At 38.5% G+C, this 18,147-nt stretch overlaps 1 protein-coding gene across 1 annotated transcript in view; it reads left to right on the forward strand.

Annotated features, from left to right (window-relative positions):
* map1ab (microtubule-associated protein 1Ab) overlaps window positions 1-18,147 on the forward strand; it is a 92,027-nt gene that overhangs the window by 55,861 nt on the left and 18,019 nt on the right. Inside the window, exons 3-4 of the mRNA XM_086299396.1 lie at window positions 16,113-16,195; window positions 16,628-16,765. Coding sequence (XP_086155522.1) covers window positions 16,113-16,195; window positions 16,628-16,765 — 221 coding nt within the window. The remainder of the gene's footprint in view (window positions 1-16,112; window positions 16,196-16,627; window positions 16,766-18,147) is intronic.

Here is an 18,147-nt window from a genome sequence, read left to right on the forward strand (position 1 = left end):
GCATTTTTAACACAGGAGTCAATGATGGCTCACTTTTGGAGTCAGCCTCAAGTGGTCATGTGTAGGAACTGCAGTTTTATCACTTCAGCTTTGGGATTGCTGCTTGGATTTAACTGGATTTTATAATTCCCAGAGTTTGGCATTGCAACATACACACTGCCACACAAGCTGACTTAGGACAAATAATGCAGACATGTTTGAATGGGTCTTCCTCTCTGCTGGACAGAAACTGTTTGTGGTGGCCTGAAAAGGATGGACTGACACATTTTGGTGTGATGTTTTTGGCAGCATGTGTGTGTGTCTGTGTCTCTTTATGTGTGTATGTTGTTTGAACGTTTACTGTTTTGAGCACCCATTTGGGGCCATTTAGATGGTCTGAGTACCGGGGGTAGCAATGATGTCATAGTTGGCACACTGTGGACTGGACTCTAAGAGACGATGACACGTTGCCAATATCTTCCCGCTGCCCTTTTCTAGCAGCAGCTTTTTCATGCCGCTCCTCACTTTCAGGGTGGTCAGTCGGCGTGTTGGCCTGGTTGTTTTTCTCACTCTCTGTTAGTCCTATAAAGTCTGCCTTAAAGGTCTTTTGTCAAGCTAGACTTATTAAAATGGTTTAAATAATCTGCATCATTACTACAGTTCACTTTGAAGGTTGAAATCTAAAGCGTTTGTTTTGGCATGTGCCTGTGCAGGCTGTGCCACTGCTGCGTAAACAATTTAAACATTTTACTTTAATCCCTGAACAGCTATTTTTAGTATGTTGTTTAGGCATGCGATTGTTCGGGGCTTTGCTATTATTATTTCTATTTTGAGCCATCATTTAATTATTGTTATAAATGCCTCATTCAGAGGCTTTTCTCTGTAACAAGAATAAAAAGTGAAATTCTGGGCATATAGCCTGTTTTGAGGCCAGTGTTATGGTCAATATTCTACTAAATAAAAAACAGTATTTGTAGATAGTGAATCTGCAATGTCAGTTAAAAAAAGACTTTTAGTATACAGACTCCAGTGTTCACATAAAGGCATGTGGCGCAGGTACTCTGGGTTTGTGTGTGGATGTTTGAGCTGCGAGGCATCACCATGGCAGTCTGCAGCAACAAAGATTGAATGATAGGCTTCCAAAAGCAGCTCAGAGGCCCTTCAAGGAGGGCGCAGAAAGGAAGGCTGGTATGAAACTAAGTTCGTTTAGACTCAAAACGCTGCAATACTTACATACTGAAGCACCAATGAGCTGTGTCTCTTTCCTTCATGGTTCTTTGACCTCAGTCTCCTCTTGTTCTTCCCACTGATTTCTTCCTTTCACTGTTTCAGACATAATGACAGTGAGCTAATGCTTCACCACTTCAGAAACACTGGGAAAGTTAGTGAAGCACTTTGCAATTGGTGGCCTAATGTTTTGTGTTCTCATCTCCCTTATTGACTTGGGAGTGACTCATATGGTGATAATGATTTGCAGGTATTTAGAAAAAACAGTTACAGTAGGCAGGTGAATATTTTTAACTGAAGTTAAAATTTTGTCGTAATCATATGCCATTTATTGTTCCCGTGTGAAGTTACAAAACCTTTTTTTTAACCAGATTTGTGATGCATTCGACCACTTTCAGAGTGTTAAAGGTGCATTTCACTACATTCATGGCTTATTGTTTGACTGGAGTCTTAAGCAAGCCAAGTCTACTGAAGCCATCACTGCGCTGGCTTTGTACTTTTATAATAGACCATTTATCATCACCAATGGGCCTTGGTATGAGTTCAGTAGAAGATTACTTTTGAGACAATCCAATACTGGCACTTCTGTGCACATATTTAGGCTGTGACAAGTGGGACTTAAGTGTTTTTTTAAAGATAAGATACACTTTAATGAATCCCTGTGGGGAAATCTGTAGAGTTTGCAGGGATTTGGATATCTGGTAGCTCACACACGGTCCGCTTATTAAACCAGCTGACTCGAAAAAGATGCTGCAAAGGATTTCCTGCATTACAAGTCAAAGTTGAGTGGACTCTGTTGTGTTCAGTATCCATTACCCCACTCCTACAAACAATATAAGAATATGAAATAGTATCACCCGCATTCATTTTAAATATGTTTCCACAGTTACTAAGTGCTGTAGTACTGTTTCTTGCAGTTTTGTTCTCTACAAGAGAAGAATCTGCTGGCAAAGAGCTAAATGTTCATTTTAGGTTTCTGTTTATAGTCCACGTGTAGGACACATACATGAAACATAGTCTGAATACTAAAAATAAACAGTCTCAAAAGTCATAAAAATGATGCACATGATCCAATATTTTGTGGACTGACAAGACAAAAGCAAAACTTTCTGGAAGTTTTTCATTTCATAAAAGAACATCAGACGAGCCGTCAAACATGGTGGTAGTGGTGTGATGGTCTGCGGCTGCTTTGCTGCTTCAGGACCTGGATGACTTGTCTCTAGGGATGGGTACCGGTGTCCGGTGCCATGATGGCACCGGTTCTGACATAAACGGTAGTAACCAGACCGAAAAGCAGCGCACATTTCGGTGCTTTATTTCGGTGCTTTTTTTTCCTGAGCTGTGATACACTTCTAGCCAATCATTTTACGTTTCCGAGGATAGTAGGCGGGGCCAGGTACGTGAGTTCTTTTATGCAGAGCTACAGATTAAAAATGCCCAAGGCGAAGCGGTCAAAAGTCTGGCTGTACTTCACAGCAAAAGATGCAAACTCAGCAGCCTGCAACAAGTGCTTTAAGCTGATACTGTGATACTGTCAAAGGAAGTAACACCTCGAATCCGATGAAACACCTGGCGACGCATAGCGTTTTTTGTTTTTTTTTAAAAGCCGAGAAATGCGCCGTATTTGATGGCAGCAGCAGCCGTTCTTCTCTGCGTGAGTAGCTTAATGTTGTTCGTGTGTAATTTACGTTGAGTAGGCTAACCACGTTATTACATTAATGCATGTAAGGTGAACTAGCAAACATCATCATAGCTACATGCGGCTGTCTTCTTGTTTGATGGCAGATACTCCCTTCACCCTGGCCAAAAAGGCTAAAATGACCAAAGAAAAAGAGGGAAACAGCTAAACATGAGAGGTTTTTGGACAAAGTTTGTATTTTTTCCATTGTTTAAGCACTGCTTCCAGCTAAGAGTGATACCATATATGCCCCATAGCTGCAGAAAAGGCTAACATTGTTATCTTTTTACAAAAAACCAGCTGACCATGAGAGGTTTTTGGACCAATTTTGTGTTCTCCATTCTTTAAGCACCGGTTTGAGCACCGTTTGAGCACCGGCACCGTTTCAAAAGTACCGATTTGGCACCGGTATCGGATAAAACCTAAACGATACCCATCCCTACTTGTCTCAATTGATGAAACCATGAATTCTGATCTGTACCAGAAAATCTTGAAGGAGAATGTCCAGCCATCAGTTTGAGCTCTGATGCTCAAGCACACTGTTTTGCCCCTGGACACAATATTGCATTTTATATTATGTGTTTTATATGACATTAGCTGTGTTTAATTTTTGTTAGTTCAGTTTTGTCTATATTTTCATTTGTTATTTTCTATTTAGTCATTTTTAAAGTGGTGACTCCAGGAAGATTAACAATTACTATAACAGAACCTAATCCACTGACGTAAAGACATTAATGTGCAAGTTGTGGAAAATATCTATGATTTTGTCCAAATTAAATACAGTGAATCCCCAACACTGACACCCAGCAGTCACTGACAGACACTTATCTGGCTTATCATCCTAAACATTCAGATGTTAAATCACAGAACCTGGATTAGCATCAGAAACTAAGACTGTGGCTTTCTGTGGCTGTTGTAAACTGATGATAATGACTATAGTTCGAGGAGCTGGTTTGATACCTTAGCTTTGATGCCTGGATGTCCTTGAAAATATTAACAAGAACAACCCAAAGCAGCTGAGGTTAGGGCTAATTACAGTGGATGAGGCAGTCATAACTACACAGTCAGCTTAAACACGGTAAGCGGCAGTGTAGAAATATGACATTGATTTGAGCTATTAGATTCAAAGAACAGGACAAATCTGTGTGTGTGAAGCTAATTATTCTCATCAGTATTCATCCCATAATTTTCATTTCTGTCATTCAGTTAGCGCTCTTTAGAAATGATGAAAACCTACTAAAACTTAAACAGCTATAGCAGCTCTGTTTCAGTGGATTGCAGACTGCAACATTGACTCAGCAGTCACTCGTTGCTTTTAGATAAAAACAGACGATTGGCCTTGTAGTGTTGATGCATGGCTTTACTGCTCAAAGCCGACACAGTCCTGAAATGAGCAGGGAAAAGCAATGTCTGTATTGACTTCTTTAATTTTCCAGCCCACTTCACACCTCTTTATCTATAAGTACAGACAATAGTACTCGGTCCTAGGGAAGGAATAAGCTCACATTAGGCAAATGAGATTAAAAGCAGGGTAATGACTTTGTGATGTTACTTCAGTCAACCTCTGCTGTCCTGACAGGGATATAAAGATGAAGCCCAAAGCATCGGTTCTTCCTCATTAACTCGTTGATTTTTTAACTTTATTTTCCTCGGGAGAAATCATGTCCAGGCCTACAGCTGCAAGAAGTCCTGGCCTGTCATGACAAAGTATTTAAGACGTTTATTCATCAGAAGTGTCAAAAATGAACTGACTCTTTTTAAATGCTAATTTCTGCTGATTTCTTTCATCTTCCACGATAATAAACTCAGTATCTTCTATCTGTTGGTTTGAGAAAATCATGCATCTTAAGATGTCATCTTGGTCTTTGAAAAATTGTTAATTCTGATCTTTCTTTTTTTCATAGATGAAAACGATAGTTTGTGGAGAAAATAACTAGCAGAAAAATCAAAAATGTTTCTGCTTAAATTGCATAACATTTTAAGCTAATGAGACTCCAGCTGCTTTCTTGCCAGTGCTTGGTTTTTTGACCCAGCTCTCTGCTGATGTTCATGGAGTACAAATAATCATGAACACACGTCACAGATTTTGAAATCTTCCTACCACTGCTTGTTTTTTACCTTTTTGAGTATGAAATCTATGTGGCTGGCTGGCTGGTTGCTAGCTAGCTAGCTAGCTAGCACACCATTATTTTGGCATTATTTTGGCTATACACACAGACACACATACAGCTAGCTTGCTATGTGTGTCTGTGTGTATAGGCAAAATAATGGTGTTAAGCAATAGAACTTCAGGCTTTGTGAAGGTCTTTGTGAAGTTTTTCTTTGGACATTGGCTGTTATTTCACTCATTTGTTCTGTCCAGTTCTCAAATCATGAACCAGTATTGTTTCCCCACATAACAGACAAATTAGCAAATAACCAATTTTACATTTTGTCTCTTGGCATTTTATTGCTAACAGTCTAATATTTCTATAGTTGAATCTACAAAAATTACAAAGAGGACAGTCTAAGAGGCATAAAATAGTATATCTGTACGAACAAGGTGATGCCTGAAAACCTGGTATATCTCAGAATGGTGTTTGGCCTGAAAAATATTTACAGCAGATGAGCAATATCTAATAGTCATGTCCTTAAGAAGAAAAATCAAATAAAGATCTGACAGAGGACTTGAGCGATGTATCCGGTCCTTCACATGATCCATCTACTGTTCACTGAACACAGAAATGGTCTTAGTGGAAAGGTGGCTGTCACAAAACCATTCTTAAGGAAGGGGAAAAGAGAGAAACAGCTGAAGTATGCCACATTACTGTAGAACTGAATGAAAATTCTTATTTCAGCCTAGGTCTTATGAACTCATTCGAATTTGAACTTTTTGGTTGAAATCATCATAAATATGCATGGAGAAGGTAAGGAGAGAGGTACAACACTGATATCTGCAGGCATCTGTAAAACACTGTAGATGCTCTGTGATGCTTTGGGGCTGGATTTCAGTGAGTGGTTTTGGGGCTCCTGTCTACATTAATTGTATTATGAACTCGGAGAATGGCCGACAGAGTTTGATCCACCAGGCAATACCATCTGGAAAGTGTCTGATGGTGAAAGGTTTATGTTTGAGCAAGACAGTGATCCTAAACATACTGTCAGTGCAGCAAAAGCATACCTGGATAGAAAAACACGCAATGAAGCAGGATCAGTGGCCTCCCCAGATCCCCGACCTTATTATTATCGAAGCCAGCCAACATCCAAAGAAGAACTTTGAGTGTCTACTCCCTTCCTGTGTTTGATTGTATGATAAAGGTGATCATTCAGAACCAACAGTGACTGTAGTGATTTGCAGTACCAATTTCTAAGCAACCAGGAACAACCAGGTGAAAAATAAGAAGTGTTATTGTGCTAAGCATTAAAATGAAATTCATTATGGATCCTTAATGATTGTTACTCTTGTGGGGCATGAACTTTTTTTAGGCTTGGAAACTGGGGCATGCCAGAAAAAAAGTTTGAGAAACACTGAGCTAAGGGAACAAGGGGATCAAAACAATGCCAACACCCCACACCCCACATCACATAACAGAGCCACCATATCCCCTCACTGTAGGGTTCAAGTGCTGTTTTTGAATTTATTTATTTATTTTAATTTGTCACATAAAGTATATATCCCAGATTTTCACACACCTTTCTGATGGCTGCTCTGAAATTTACGGTATCTTAGTCACCTCCAGTCACGCTAGGTTTGATCTGATGTTAAAGATCCTGTAAAATAACTCCAGCAGTGACTCTCTCATGATGTGATGGCTTTCTTTTTAAATTAACATTATTATATTTCTTAATAACTGAGGCTACTTCTTCTAACGCCATAGGCATGAAAGATGTTAAGTAATAGAAATTAAGTTGTTAATTTATTAATTGGTAAAACTTTTATGTATCATATTGATTAAAAGAATGTACGTGGTCGAGGTAAAAAAATAGCATAGGTGGTACAGAAGCAAGGTTTGTAGGTACGCTCTCAAACTCAGTGGTTTTATATTAAAAAATATCTCCCTGTAGATATTTTATGATTATTTTTTAAATATAAAAAAGTAGCGATCCTTGTTCCCGAATCACTTTCAACTCTTTTCCTCATGAATGCTTTAAAGCCTCTGATCCAATGCTGTGGTCCATTTTTCAAGTTTGTTTTCCACTATAAATAAAACCCAATATTCTAAGCTCTGTTAGACCAATCTCCCTAGAAGTTTTTTTTTTTAAGCTGTTGTCTTTAAATTCCTTGAACCCCCCCCCCCCCCCCCCCCCCCCCCTCACGCCAGCCCGCTGCTGTAAATGTGGAACATGCTATATGGAGCAGTGCAGTGGCTGGGCCTCGGTCGATCAGTGCTCCGTTTTAGTCGCCTTTAAACAGAGCGTTCTCATTTTGGGAGTTCAGACGTGGATATTTATATCAAGCAGGTCAGCTGAGAAGAGAGAGTCGAGAGCTGAAACACTGAGTCCTGTCTAACAAATGACCTTCCTTCCTCTGGGCCTGACATGCAGAGTCGTGCAAAAACTGAGGGGAAGCGAAGAGTTCACATCTCCCAAGATCCCCAAACTCAACCGATGGAAGCAGGACAGATGACACCCAGCATGGAACCTGCTGCCAGAGTTATTTTTGTCAAGAAGATGGACCACTGCAGACATGTGTTAGCACGAATGTCTCCGATGGATTACCGAGTACTTCTTTGAACTGATGAAATTTATATGTAACAGTTTTGAAGTTCAGGGTGAAACAAGGAACAAACATAGGGAAAAACAGAAGTTTAACAGATTTGCACCTTGCAGTGAGCCCTCTAAGCAAAATCCACTCAATGGATTGTTTATTTAGAGACACTGTTGTCACACATTGTCAAAAAATATGAAGTTGCTGAATTAATGTGCTCCTATTTGAATATTAACCACTGTACCCAGATGCTGCAAGTAATCACAAAGTTTTCATAAGAAAGGAAACTTTATTTTTGAATACTTTGGCCCTGCGAGGTATTTGCTGTTTAAAAGAACCAAAAAAACCAAAAAAAAACCTCAGAGCAGAGTTTCAATTTAGTTAATCAAACTCTTTGTCTAACACCTTTCTTGCAGGTTAGTGCAATTAACGGTGACAATCGGATAATCAGATGGAGCGAAATGTAATGAAACAAAACAAATAATGTGCAGCAGTTAACAATCAAAGATGAAACATCAAATAAAGCAGCCTAGTGTGTCAAATACATTTAATTAAATAATAATAAAGTAAAAATATAGAAACAAAATAAGTTAAAAGACAATGCTAGATAAGGTATAATAAAAAAAAAAAACAACACAAAAAATCACCAAATACAATAAAATGTACAATCTTGTTCATTACTGGCTATACTTCTAATATATCGTTTTAAAGAATAGGCCAGTTTTAGTAAAATAGTCAAATGTAAAATAGTAACATTGTAAAATGTGAAATAAAAACAACATCGCTCAGTCTATCTGTATTTGATTGTTTTAAATGATTATTAAGATGATTTTTTTTAACAATGGTGGCATCATCTAAACTGTCTACCTAAAAAGAAGCTTAACAGATGATTAAGTAGAACGGCCACCAAGGAGAAAGGCTTTCCTTGAATATTTCCTTCAATATCTGCTCATTTTCATCTCCATAGTTTTATGCTCAGACTGAGTAGCTTTGCATGACTCACTGTTTATAATAATCCTTAATTATAGCCCTGGAGCAGTCTCTCAATTCATCCACTGTGTTAGGCGGGGCTTCTGCGTGCCAGAGGTGACAACATGTATCCACTCTCATTATCATTATATAAAACCAACTGAGTTTAGAGCAGCCTGAAGCCTGAACCTTTTGGTTAATGGGGATTACTTGACTTTATCATTATTATTATTATTATTTTACATTTGGCCACCGTTGTTACACTATATATGATAAAAAAATAATTGCTCTTGTTTAAAAAAAATAACTGTGCTTTGCAGTTTCGACACTCACCAAGCGACTGCTAACAAATAGGAAGATTTATCTTTGGCTGCAGTCTTTGTTGTGGACTTAGTAAAATCTGTGACAATGATATTCTAATGCACTGCTTTGATGTTAAAATCGCAGACACATCACAAAGCCTGAGCGCTGATTTGATACGAGTATGTCATTAGTACTTAAGACAAATTCAGCTCAGACGGAAAGCCGGGACCTTCTAAAAGCAGTAAAGCCTCTGCAGAGATATGAGTTATTTAAAAATTTAAAAAAAAAAAGTGAAAATCAGCCAGTCTGAACAGCGCGAGTCTTCATTTCACTGCCTTTGCTTGGACGTCACTTTATGTGATAGGATGATGCCTCCTCGCTGGCTGCAATGCCAGTAAAAGAAAGCCACAGGGATGAATAGATGAGGGCAACTTGGCTGAACATTGCTGTCTTCAATAGGGCTCTTTAAACAAACACATTTAAGCTGTGGAGCAGACGCTGGCCTGCCTGAGGAGCCTTTAGCTTCGCACTGTTTGGTTCTCGGTGTACTGAGACCCACAAGGCTGACTCACATCACCGGGCTGTAATTTCCAGTAAATGTCTCATTATTTATTACAATAGGAATTTATCACAGGGCACTGGGTTAAAAGGCTGATATGAACAATGATGTTTGTCATTAACCTTTTTTTTTTTACCTTTAGTTTCTTTAAATACATGGAAATGCTTGAAAATTCTTGAAAGTTGGATATTTTGATTTATATATGTGTTAATTGTGTGTTAATTTAAACCACTGAAAAATCCACCAGCATTTGACAGCTTTCTTTATGCTGATCATGTTCATTAGATAAGTGAGAAACTTTGGCAGGACTTGCACATGACTTTGTCATTTGTCACTGTCCTGCAGATTCGTAGTCCACGTGGCCGATCAGTGTAACACTTTTGTCTTTTTGACAACAGCAGTTTCTATAAGAAGAGCTCATTAATCAATGATGGATGTCCTGAACAACCTGGATGAGATGAGAATGGATACAAAATAGATCAAAGGCAGAGTTACCGCAGAATGAATTTAAAGAACAGGGAGTGGGTGCTGATTGGCTCGGAGAGCGTAGGCAGAAAGTTCGCTGGACAAGAGTAGTGATGCTGAAATTGAGAATGAGGTGATTCTGACAGCGTGGGAAATCAGAAGTGTGGGAGAAAATAGAGCTTCAGGAATAGCCTGAATCACCAGGAGGAATAGAGGCAGAATGTAAGAGATCACATCTACCCAACTGAACATAAAAGCTTCATTTTGGGAGGTTTTAAAACTGCAAAACAGGAGACACGGACAAGCACACAGAGGAGAAACAAAAGTAAAACAATAAGTACATGACAGGACAATGAATTAAAAGTTAGGACAGGATAGAAAATAAAGGAGCAAGCTGACATTTTGTGTTGAATGTCGAGGTGTCTGGGTCTGAGCCTGCCTGTGTACAAAGAAAAACTGAGGTTAGATGAAGAACGCCAACATTGTCCTGAAGGTAAATGGTGTGCCCTGAATGTACAGCAACATGCTGGTATTTGTGGTTTTGGAGTGAACTACAGGCTGGATAGCTGTGGAAGCTGGGACAGCATTATTCACAATATTTCTTTTTTGTGTGTGTTTATTTTGTTTTTATGTATTACCCTTTTTTTTTTTTTTTTTACTGTGAAACAAAATCGTTATTATAACGGTTTCATTCAGATTTAGTCATTTATCCATTGCTAAATTGGCCACTGCCATTGGTCAGTTTCATCTTATTTGAAGAAGTCCTGCTGATGCATTGATGTATCCCATGTTCAGACAGATACAGATGACACTATGGAAATACATTATGTCCTTGGCTCATAATGTAGCTTACATCATTATTTTGGAGACAGGAATATAATGATGCTGACCCGGTTGTTTCACTGTGTATGTGAAGAGAATTTTTATAATTCACAGAGAAACAGCATGTATTAGGACACATTGGGTTAAAAAGTAAAAACATAAATAAATAAAGATAATGATAAAACAGTGACTTGGTATAGTGCAGTAGTAGTAATACCTTGTCTTTTTAAAGGACAAGAAATTTTCATTACTGATGTTCCAGCTCCTCAGTAGGAGGGATGACTAACTCGGTGCCCTAACCTTCACTTGCCTACAACCATCTAAACTCCTCTGCCTGCTACTTGTTTTACATTTTTTACATTTATCTTGTGCATGTCTGTATGTTAAGTCTAGCGCATTAAGATTACCTTAATGTCTTCATGTCATAGACTCAACAAGGTTGTGGAAACATTCCTCAGAGACTTTGATTCATGTTGACATGATAACATCTGTTGCAGATTTGTTGGCCCTACATTTATGATCCAAATCTCCCAGCATCACATCCCAAAGGTGCTCTACTGAAGTGATATCTGGTGGCAGTGGAGGCCATTTTAAAGCAGTGATCTCACTGTCACGTTCAAGAAACTAGTTTGAGCTGATTTGAGCTTTGTGACAGAGGCAGTCACTGAAAGACGACTAAGGAAGACAATACTCAGGCAGGCTGTAATCTTAAACAATACTGAGTTGGTACTAAGAGGCCGTGTTCCAGGAAAACATCCCACACATCATTATACCACCTCCAGCATAAACTGTTGACACAAGGAAGGATGGATCTATTCTTTCATGTTGTTGATTCTAACATAAAGAAAAAAAAATCAGACTCATGAGACCTGGCACCAGTTCCAGTCTGTTGTCAAGTTTCGGTGAGCCTCTATGAACTGTAGCATCAGTTTTTTGTTCTCAGCGGAAAGGAGCGACCTGGTGTCTTCTGCTGCTGTACCCCATTCACAGGTTTTCCAGTTTATACCACCCAAATCTTATATTTTTTATAGTTAAAACAAAAAATAGCTGCACATTTTCTTATATGGACAGCTTTAAAAAATGTTTATCATCTTAAAAAAAATACCTCCAAATATGAAATGATTATAAATGTTGTTTGAAATTCATTTTCTTTTAATTAAATCCCCTTAACCCTCTCCAGGCAGACGCTGCAGATTTGCAACAGTTAAGACCTAACAACCTGATTATCCCACATACATATTTTATGAGTTTTTTTTACTCAGAAGTACCACTGCAGGACTTGGTTGTGCATTAGCAGCAAAAAAATTAATTTGGGCCTGAGAGGGTTAAAACATAAGAGGGGAGGGGTCTTCACCTGAATTACATAATAACAAAATGCTAAAAGTTGAGTGTTGGAGGGCCTTTTAACCTGCCAGTGCACCACTGTCACCTACACAGAATTATCCCCATTAGCAGTAATTAGGAGTAAAGGTGACGTGGTCTGAGAAATCTCATCCTGCAGTGACAGCGAGCCCTCTGAGAGGCTTGTTGATGTGCTGTGACCCCGAGGAGAAACATCAGCATTTCACACTGACAGAGAGTGTCTTTGTTGTTGTAGTATCTTGTCGTACCAGTCTGCAGTGTCAGCGAACAATCAGCTTGCGGGCAGCCATCGGCAGCAGCTAATGGAGTCTCTCCTCATCTGCTTCACCTGGAGGTCAAAGGAAAGCACCAAGTGTATGGGCCTCGTTCTTGTGAGAGCAAATTAACAAATTCATCCTGCAGCTTTGTGGTTCCAGCGTCTCTATTGTCCATATCGACGAGGCTGCTCGGTGTTGCGTTTTGCTCTTGCCAGGGATTAAAGTATCAAAGCAAACTTGCAAATCATGGCTCACCCTCGCAGCTTAGTCATCGTGCTGTGAAACCGGACGCGTCTGTGGGCAGATCTGCTGGAGTGTTAGAACTTCTGACTGCTGTCCCAGCAAGGGGTGTCGTTCTTCAGTTAAATCCTTCAGTGACCTCTCATCGCCACTCACCCTATGAAGCTGTCAGTTGATTAGAAATCGTTGCTTTCTATTGGTCTGCAGTGTGTTCCTATGGTAACATCAACAGAGGGAGCCACATCTTCTAATTTGGTTGAATGATGCTGGCAGAATGCTGCCTTATGAAGAATACATTGCAATATGAAAATAAATCCACTTTATAGGTTCACATGGGTTTCATAATTTAAACTGTTTGCATCCTTAGTTGTGATAAATCAGTCAAGATGCAAGAGGTTTTGGATGAAAATAGTCTTTCACTATGGTAGTAGTATTGCTAGCTCACATTTCCTGTTTGTAGTTTAATGCACCAGTAACAAGAGAGCTTAATGAACAATAACAATTAGCTTAAAATGCTAAAACGAATCAAAACATAATGAATGCTAAATGCAAGCAGAAGTCTTGTTTATTTGTATAGCTACTTTAAACTAGCCAGTTTTAAGGGCTCTATATAAGGACACTGACACAATTTAATATATCAACATGACTAAAAATGGAAATAGATGATAACTAAAAATCACAGTATCTATAAGGGTCTCATCTATATCAGATAGCATGATGTCATCATTTTCCCTAGCAACCACCTAGCAATGGGCTAAAATGACTCAGTTTTTGCATTTATCCAGTTCCAAGAACAGGTCAACCAATATCGTAGCATGGGCATGTATTCGTTTATTAAATTATGCACATAAATTACATGTAAAAAAAATACCTCAGACATTCCAACATTCACTCAGAGGTGAACTGAAGAAGCTTCTTGGATGAGAGAGGAAACATCTTCAAGAATCTTAAAGAAGTCCAAACGCTTTTGTTTCCAAGACCACTCAGAAGAGAGATTAAGCTGACGTACGTGTGCCAGTAATTTAAACACAATTATTACTCTCAAATGACATAAATCAAATATAAAAAAAGGATATTGTGTTTATGAAATGGTGATATCAAAAACCATCAACCATATCCCTGTGTAACTCCTAATGAACCACAACATTTGAATCAAAAAGAAGCAATTAGACCGTCTGAAAGTTCATTGTTCACTTCCTGAAGTAACAACCAACATCTGTAATTTAATGTAAATATCCAGAGAGCCTGTCTTCTCCTTGATAATAGTAGTATATATGCTGTGGTTTTTGGTGTTAAAACTGTGGGAGCTTAATTAGAATATAACGTTTATTAACTCTACGTTGAACCATTGTTATTGCTATTGAAAACGTGATATGCAGCTTTTAGTTCTTATGACGCACCACAAAAAGATCACCTGTGTGAAAGAGTTCATGATCTCAGAATAGGTAGAATCACTGTGAGGAGAGAAAATAACTCTTGACATTTTCTGAAAATGTCACAGATGATTTGTAGAAAAGAGAAAAATGTGGTTGAATACAAAATGATTCAGTTCAGCTCACTCTTTTTTTCAAAATTATACTAATATCATTTGGTACAAAAAAAAGGATATAAATGGATGAATCAGATCAGCTGAAAACAGATAATATGTCTGTGATTATTGTGTGCAATATAATATTTGAGTGCTTCTTCCTGTGATCACAGATGGTCTAGACTTAATATCACACTGATTGCATTATTGATATTCAAGTGGAATAATTTCAGAGCTTCTCTTTAATGTATTAAATTACTTGTTTCATTCAAACTCCTCTGCATCTTAACAGTACTTTGTTTTTTCTTAATGCTGTTCTTTTTGCAGCATGGTATCTTAAGCTGGCAGTGATTTACATTAGTCTTTTCATGGAAAACACGTGACAGATCGCAAAGAGGAAGGCAAAGTTCTGCAAACTCGGGGGATGCACTGAAGATCCCGGCGGATGGTGGAGTCACTGAGATCCTCCTATTAATAGAGCTCTGAGATATCTAATTTGCACTGAAACAAAGGGGAATTAAAAGCTTAACACCACCTCTAAAATGAGTAATGTACATAATATAACAAATATGATAGTTCCCATTTTTATGCTCATTTAGTAAGTAAGTGTTTTTTTATTTTATTTTAAATGTTAATGTTTAAAATGTCATTTTGTTTTTACATACTGTACGTTTAGCTCCTGTCTAGACCTTTCTAAAAGCCCTGCCCTGGATTGGTCACCTAGTACTACATAAACAATACATTGGTTACCAATCATGTGAGTAGAGCTGTCAGTTGCTAACAAAATGCCAGACCTCAGCCTAACACATTAGACGAGAACGCAGGGAAGCTGACCGCTGTCCCTGTGTCATTCATTCCCATTCACTCAAAGACTTTTGATGAAATGATCTGCACGAATATAAAACAATATTTTGCTCATCATCCATGTAAAGATTTTGTAACTCATACTATAGTCAAGCTGACTGTGATCAACATCAGTGCAACAGAGATCTCAGCATCTCCATAGACTCCCTGTGCAGCTATAGGAATTTTGCCATATGTAACTTTTGCACATTAACTAAAATATAAACTCTAGGCTGAGCTCTCCAAAATGGGACAGCAGCCTCTGTTGTAGTGGCTTGTTTCTAGCTAAACATGACATGACTCTGACATGCTGCTGCTGTTTTAAATCTTTGAATTTAAAGTGTTGATTGTTTCTCTGTTAATAAGTGAGATAAAACCTAACTTTTAATTTGTGGTGTACTTTTGGGGGAGACACATAATATCAAAAATTTAAATGCACAAAAAAATGTAAGGAAGTGTTTTCAATTTTCTTGCGTTTCGCTTGTTTTATGTCCTCTATGTATAAGTGCGTTAGTGTTTACTTTCAATCCATGTCCAAATACTGTTTCTATTCAGTCAAAAAAATAGAGAAAAATGATGTCCAATTTACGGACATTGTTCCCAAGTTCTGTAATGCACTGTATAAAATGGTGTTAGCCATCCTAGCGCAACTTGCATACAGCAAGCTTATGACCCAGCAGTTCCCTTTAATCGAGAACTTTGCAGAAAAAAGGGGAGAACTCCCTTTTAATGGGAATAAACCTCCAGCAAAACCAGCCTGAGGGAGGGGAGCCATCTCCCTCACCAGGTTGTGGTGAGGAGAGAACGAAGGGAGGAAAGACGAGCGCAGAGAAACAACGAATAAAATCTTGAGGCTTTAATTTTAAACTTCACCCAACAGACATTTGTGACCTCTTTCTTATTCCAACTTTTGCTCTTGCATTGATGCACAAGTGGGTTGCCTGTCTCTATAAAGGGACTGCCCCACATATAGTGGAGAATGCAGTACAGTAAATCTCTCTGACTCAAAGAGGTTTTCCAGATCAGGTCTGGATGCAATCCAAACAGGATGTCTTCAAACCAGATGGCTGAATGTCTGCCAGCAGTTTCGATCAAGTCGTTTACCTCATTCGACCTTTCGGGCCTCCATAACCTTTCTTCAGATTTGTTACATTAAAAATTTTTTTTAAAAGGTTTTCCATCTTCTCTTTCAGGACAAAGGACTCTCCACCACAGGAGTGATGTCTTAGAGACCGTAGTGCTCGTCAACCCTTCAGAAGGCACTGTTTTATCAGAGGTAAGAGCAGCATGTTCTGAATTGCTGTTCTTTGCTGGTTTACGTTTATTGATGTGAGAAAAGGAGATGCTTATAGTGAGTTCATCTGTGTTTAGCAGTCCTATTTTACCTAATTATTTTACCTTCCTCAGTTACGTTCATCTCTTTATTGCACACAAATTTGAGTTGTTTCTATGACTTTCTATGACACAAAATAAATTATTTCAGTTGCTTAAATCAAGTATTCGGCATTATCTTTTTGTCCCTTTTGAAAGGAAAGAAGCGTGAAAAAAATCAGGCCATTAATGTTTAATCTTGTTAACCTTGACACAGTTTAAGTGAATCTTTATTTATCACTAATGCAGGTATTTCTCTATCTATCTTGGCTGTGTTGGCTCCCCTTTAACTGTCCTCTGTCCCTCTCTGTCCTTTGTTCCTCTGTGTGTGTCCCAGATCCAGTCTTTAGTCACAGACTCAGCAGGACACAAGCTTCTGGTCTTGAGTGGGCAGAGCTCAGATCACGGTGCCCTCCTCCTTCAAACTGGTGTTTTCACCTCCCAGACCTTTTCACGTGTCTTTACTGATCCTGGGGTAAGCCATCTACTGTTCTTTGGTAATAATGAAACGAATAACAACATTCAGATTTTGCATTCACAGTTATGTGTGTGGTTAAAAACTGTTTACTCTCAAAGGACAAATGCAAATTTTTATCAGTTGTAAAATGACTACAAAGACAAACAATATGTATAACTGTATATTTCACAAAAGATGATGAGAATTGAAAGTATTCCTGTCCCAACTTTCTAAACGTTCAGTTTTTAAAAAAGATCAAAGCTCGCAAAATTAAATTAAACAAATAAATATGTTAATTAAGTGAGATAGAAGGGTGTTGCACAGAGTTCAGAGAGGAGTTCAGACAGGCTCTGGGTAGTAGGGACGAGTTACCAGATGACTGGGAAAACACAGCTGTAGAGGTGAAGAAGGTGTTTGATGTGTATGATCTTCTGGACAGAGGAAGAAGACTTGGTGGTGGAATGAGGAAGTAAGTTAAAGGAAAAGATTAGCAAAAAAACAAAACAAAGTCAGATAGTTAGGGAGATGAAGAAAGTAGTGAGACTAGGTGTAAAGAAGTGACAAAAAGAAAGGCTTGTAGTGAGTTGTATGTTAGGCTGTACAGTAAGGAAGAGGAAAAGGATGTGCAGCAAGTTAGGGTGATGGAGACAGAAGGACTAGAGGTCTAGTGAAAGCAGACGATAGGGTGCCAAGAGAAGAACTGTGGTACTGGATGGGTGGAAACGAGTGTCAGGGGTGATTTGTGACAGACGGATAGCAGCAAGAGTGAGAGGGGAGGTTTATTGAGATGATAGTGGGACCTGCTATGAAGCATGGTGTGGAGATGGTGACACTGAAGAAAAGACAGGAGGCCAAGCTGGATGTGGCAGTTGAAAATCTTAAGATATTCATTGGGTAGTACCTGGATGAACAAGATTAGAAATGAGAGAGATGTTTCAGATTGAGCGGCTTGGAGACAAAGTTAGAGACACAAGGCTGCGGTAATTTGGACATGTGCAGACAAAGGATGTTGAAGATGAAGTTTACAGGTAGAAGGAAAAGAGGAAGACCTTAGAAGAGCTTCATGGATGTAATGAAGGAGGACATGCAGTGTGACAGGACACCCGTAAAGGGAACAGCCGAAAGAAGAGGAAGAAGAAATAAGTCAATCGATTATTAAATAAAAAGCACTATAAATAAATAAAGTCGTCTATTAATTTATATTTAAAAAATCTGTATAATTTACTTCTATATTTATTTGCCTTTGTTTTATCATAAGTTCACTTTAATTATAAAGTATTTTATAATGTATTTGTTTGCTAATTATTTACCCTTCACTTTGTTTCCTGTTTGCTTCCTTAGATGTTTATTTATTTCTTTTTACACTTTTTGCATTTCTGCATTATGGAAATGAGGGCTTG

Source organism: Aulonocara sp. 'chitande type north' Nkhata Bay, linkage group LG7 (assembly GCF_057382095.1).
Source record: "Aulonocara sp. 'chitande type north' Nkhata Bay isolate Kocher_YH1m ecotype deep benthic linkage group LG7, A_spYH_male_GT1.1, whole genome shotgun sequence".
Classification (NCBI taxonomy): domain Eukaryota; kingdom Metazoa; phylum Chordata; class Actinopteri; order Cichliformes; family Cichlidae; genus Aulonocara; species Aulonocara sp. 'chitande type north' Nkhata Bay.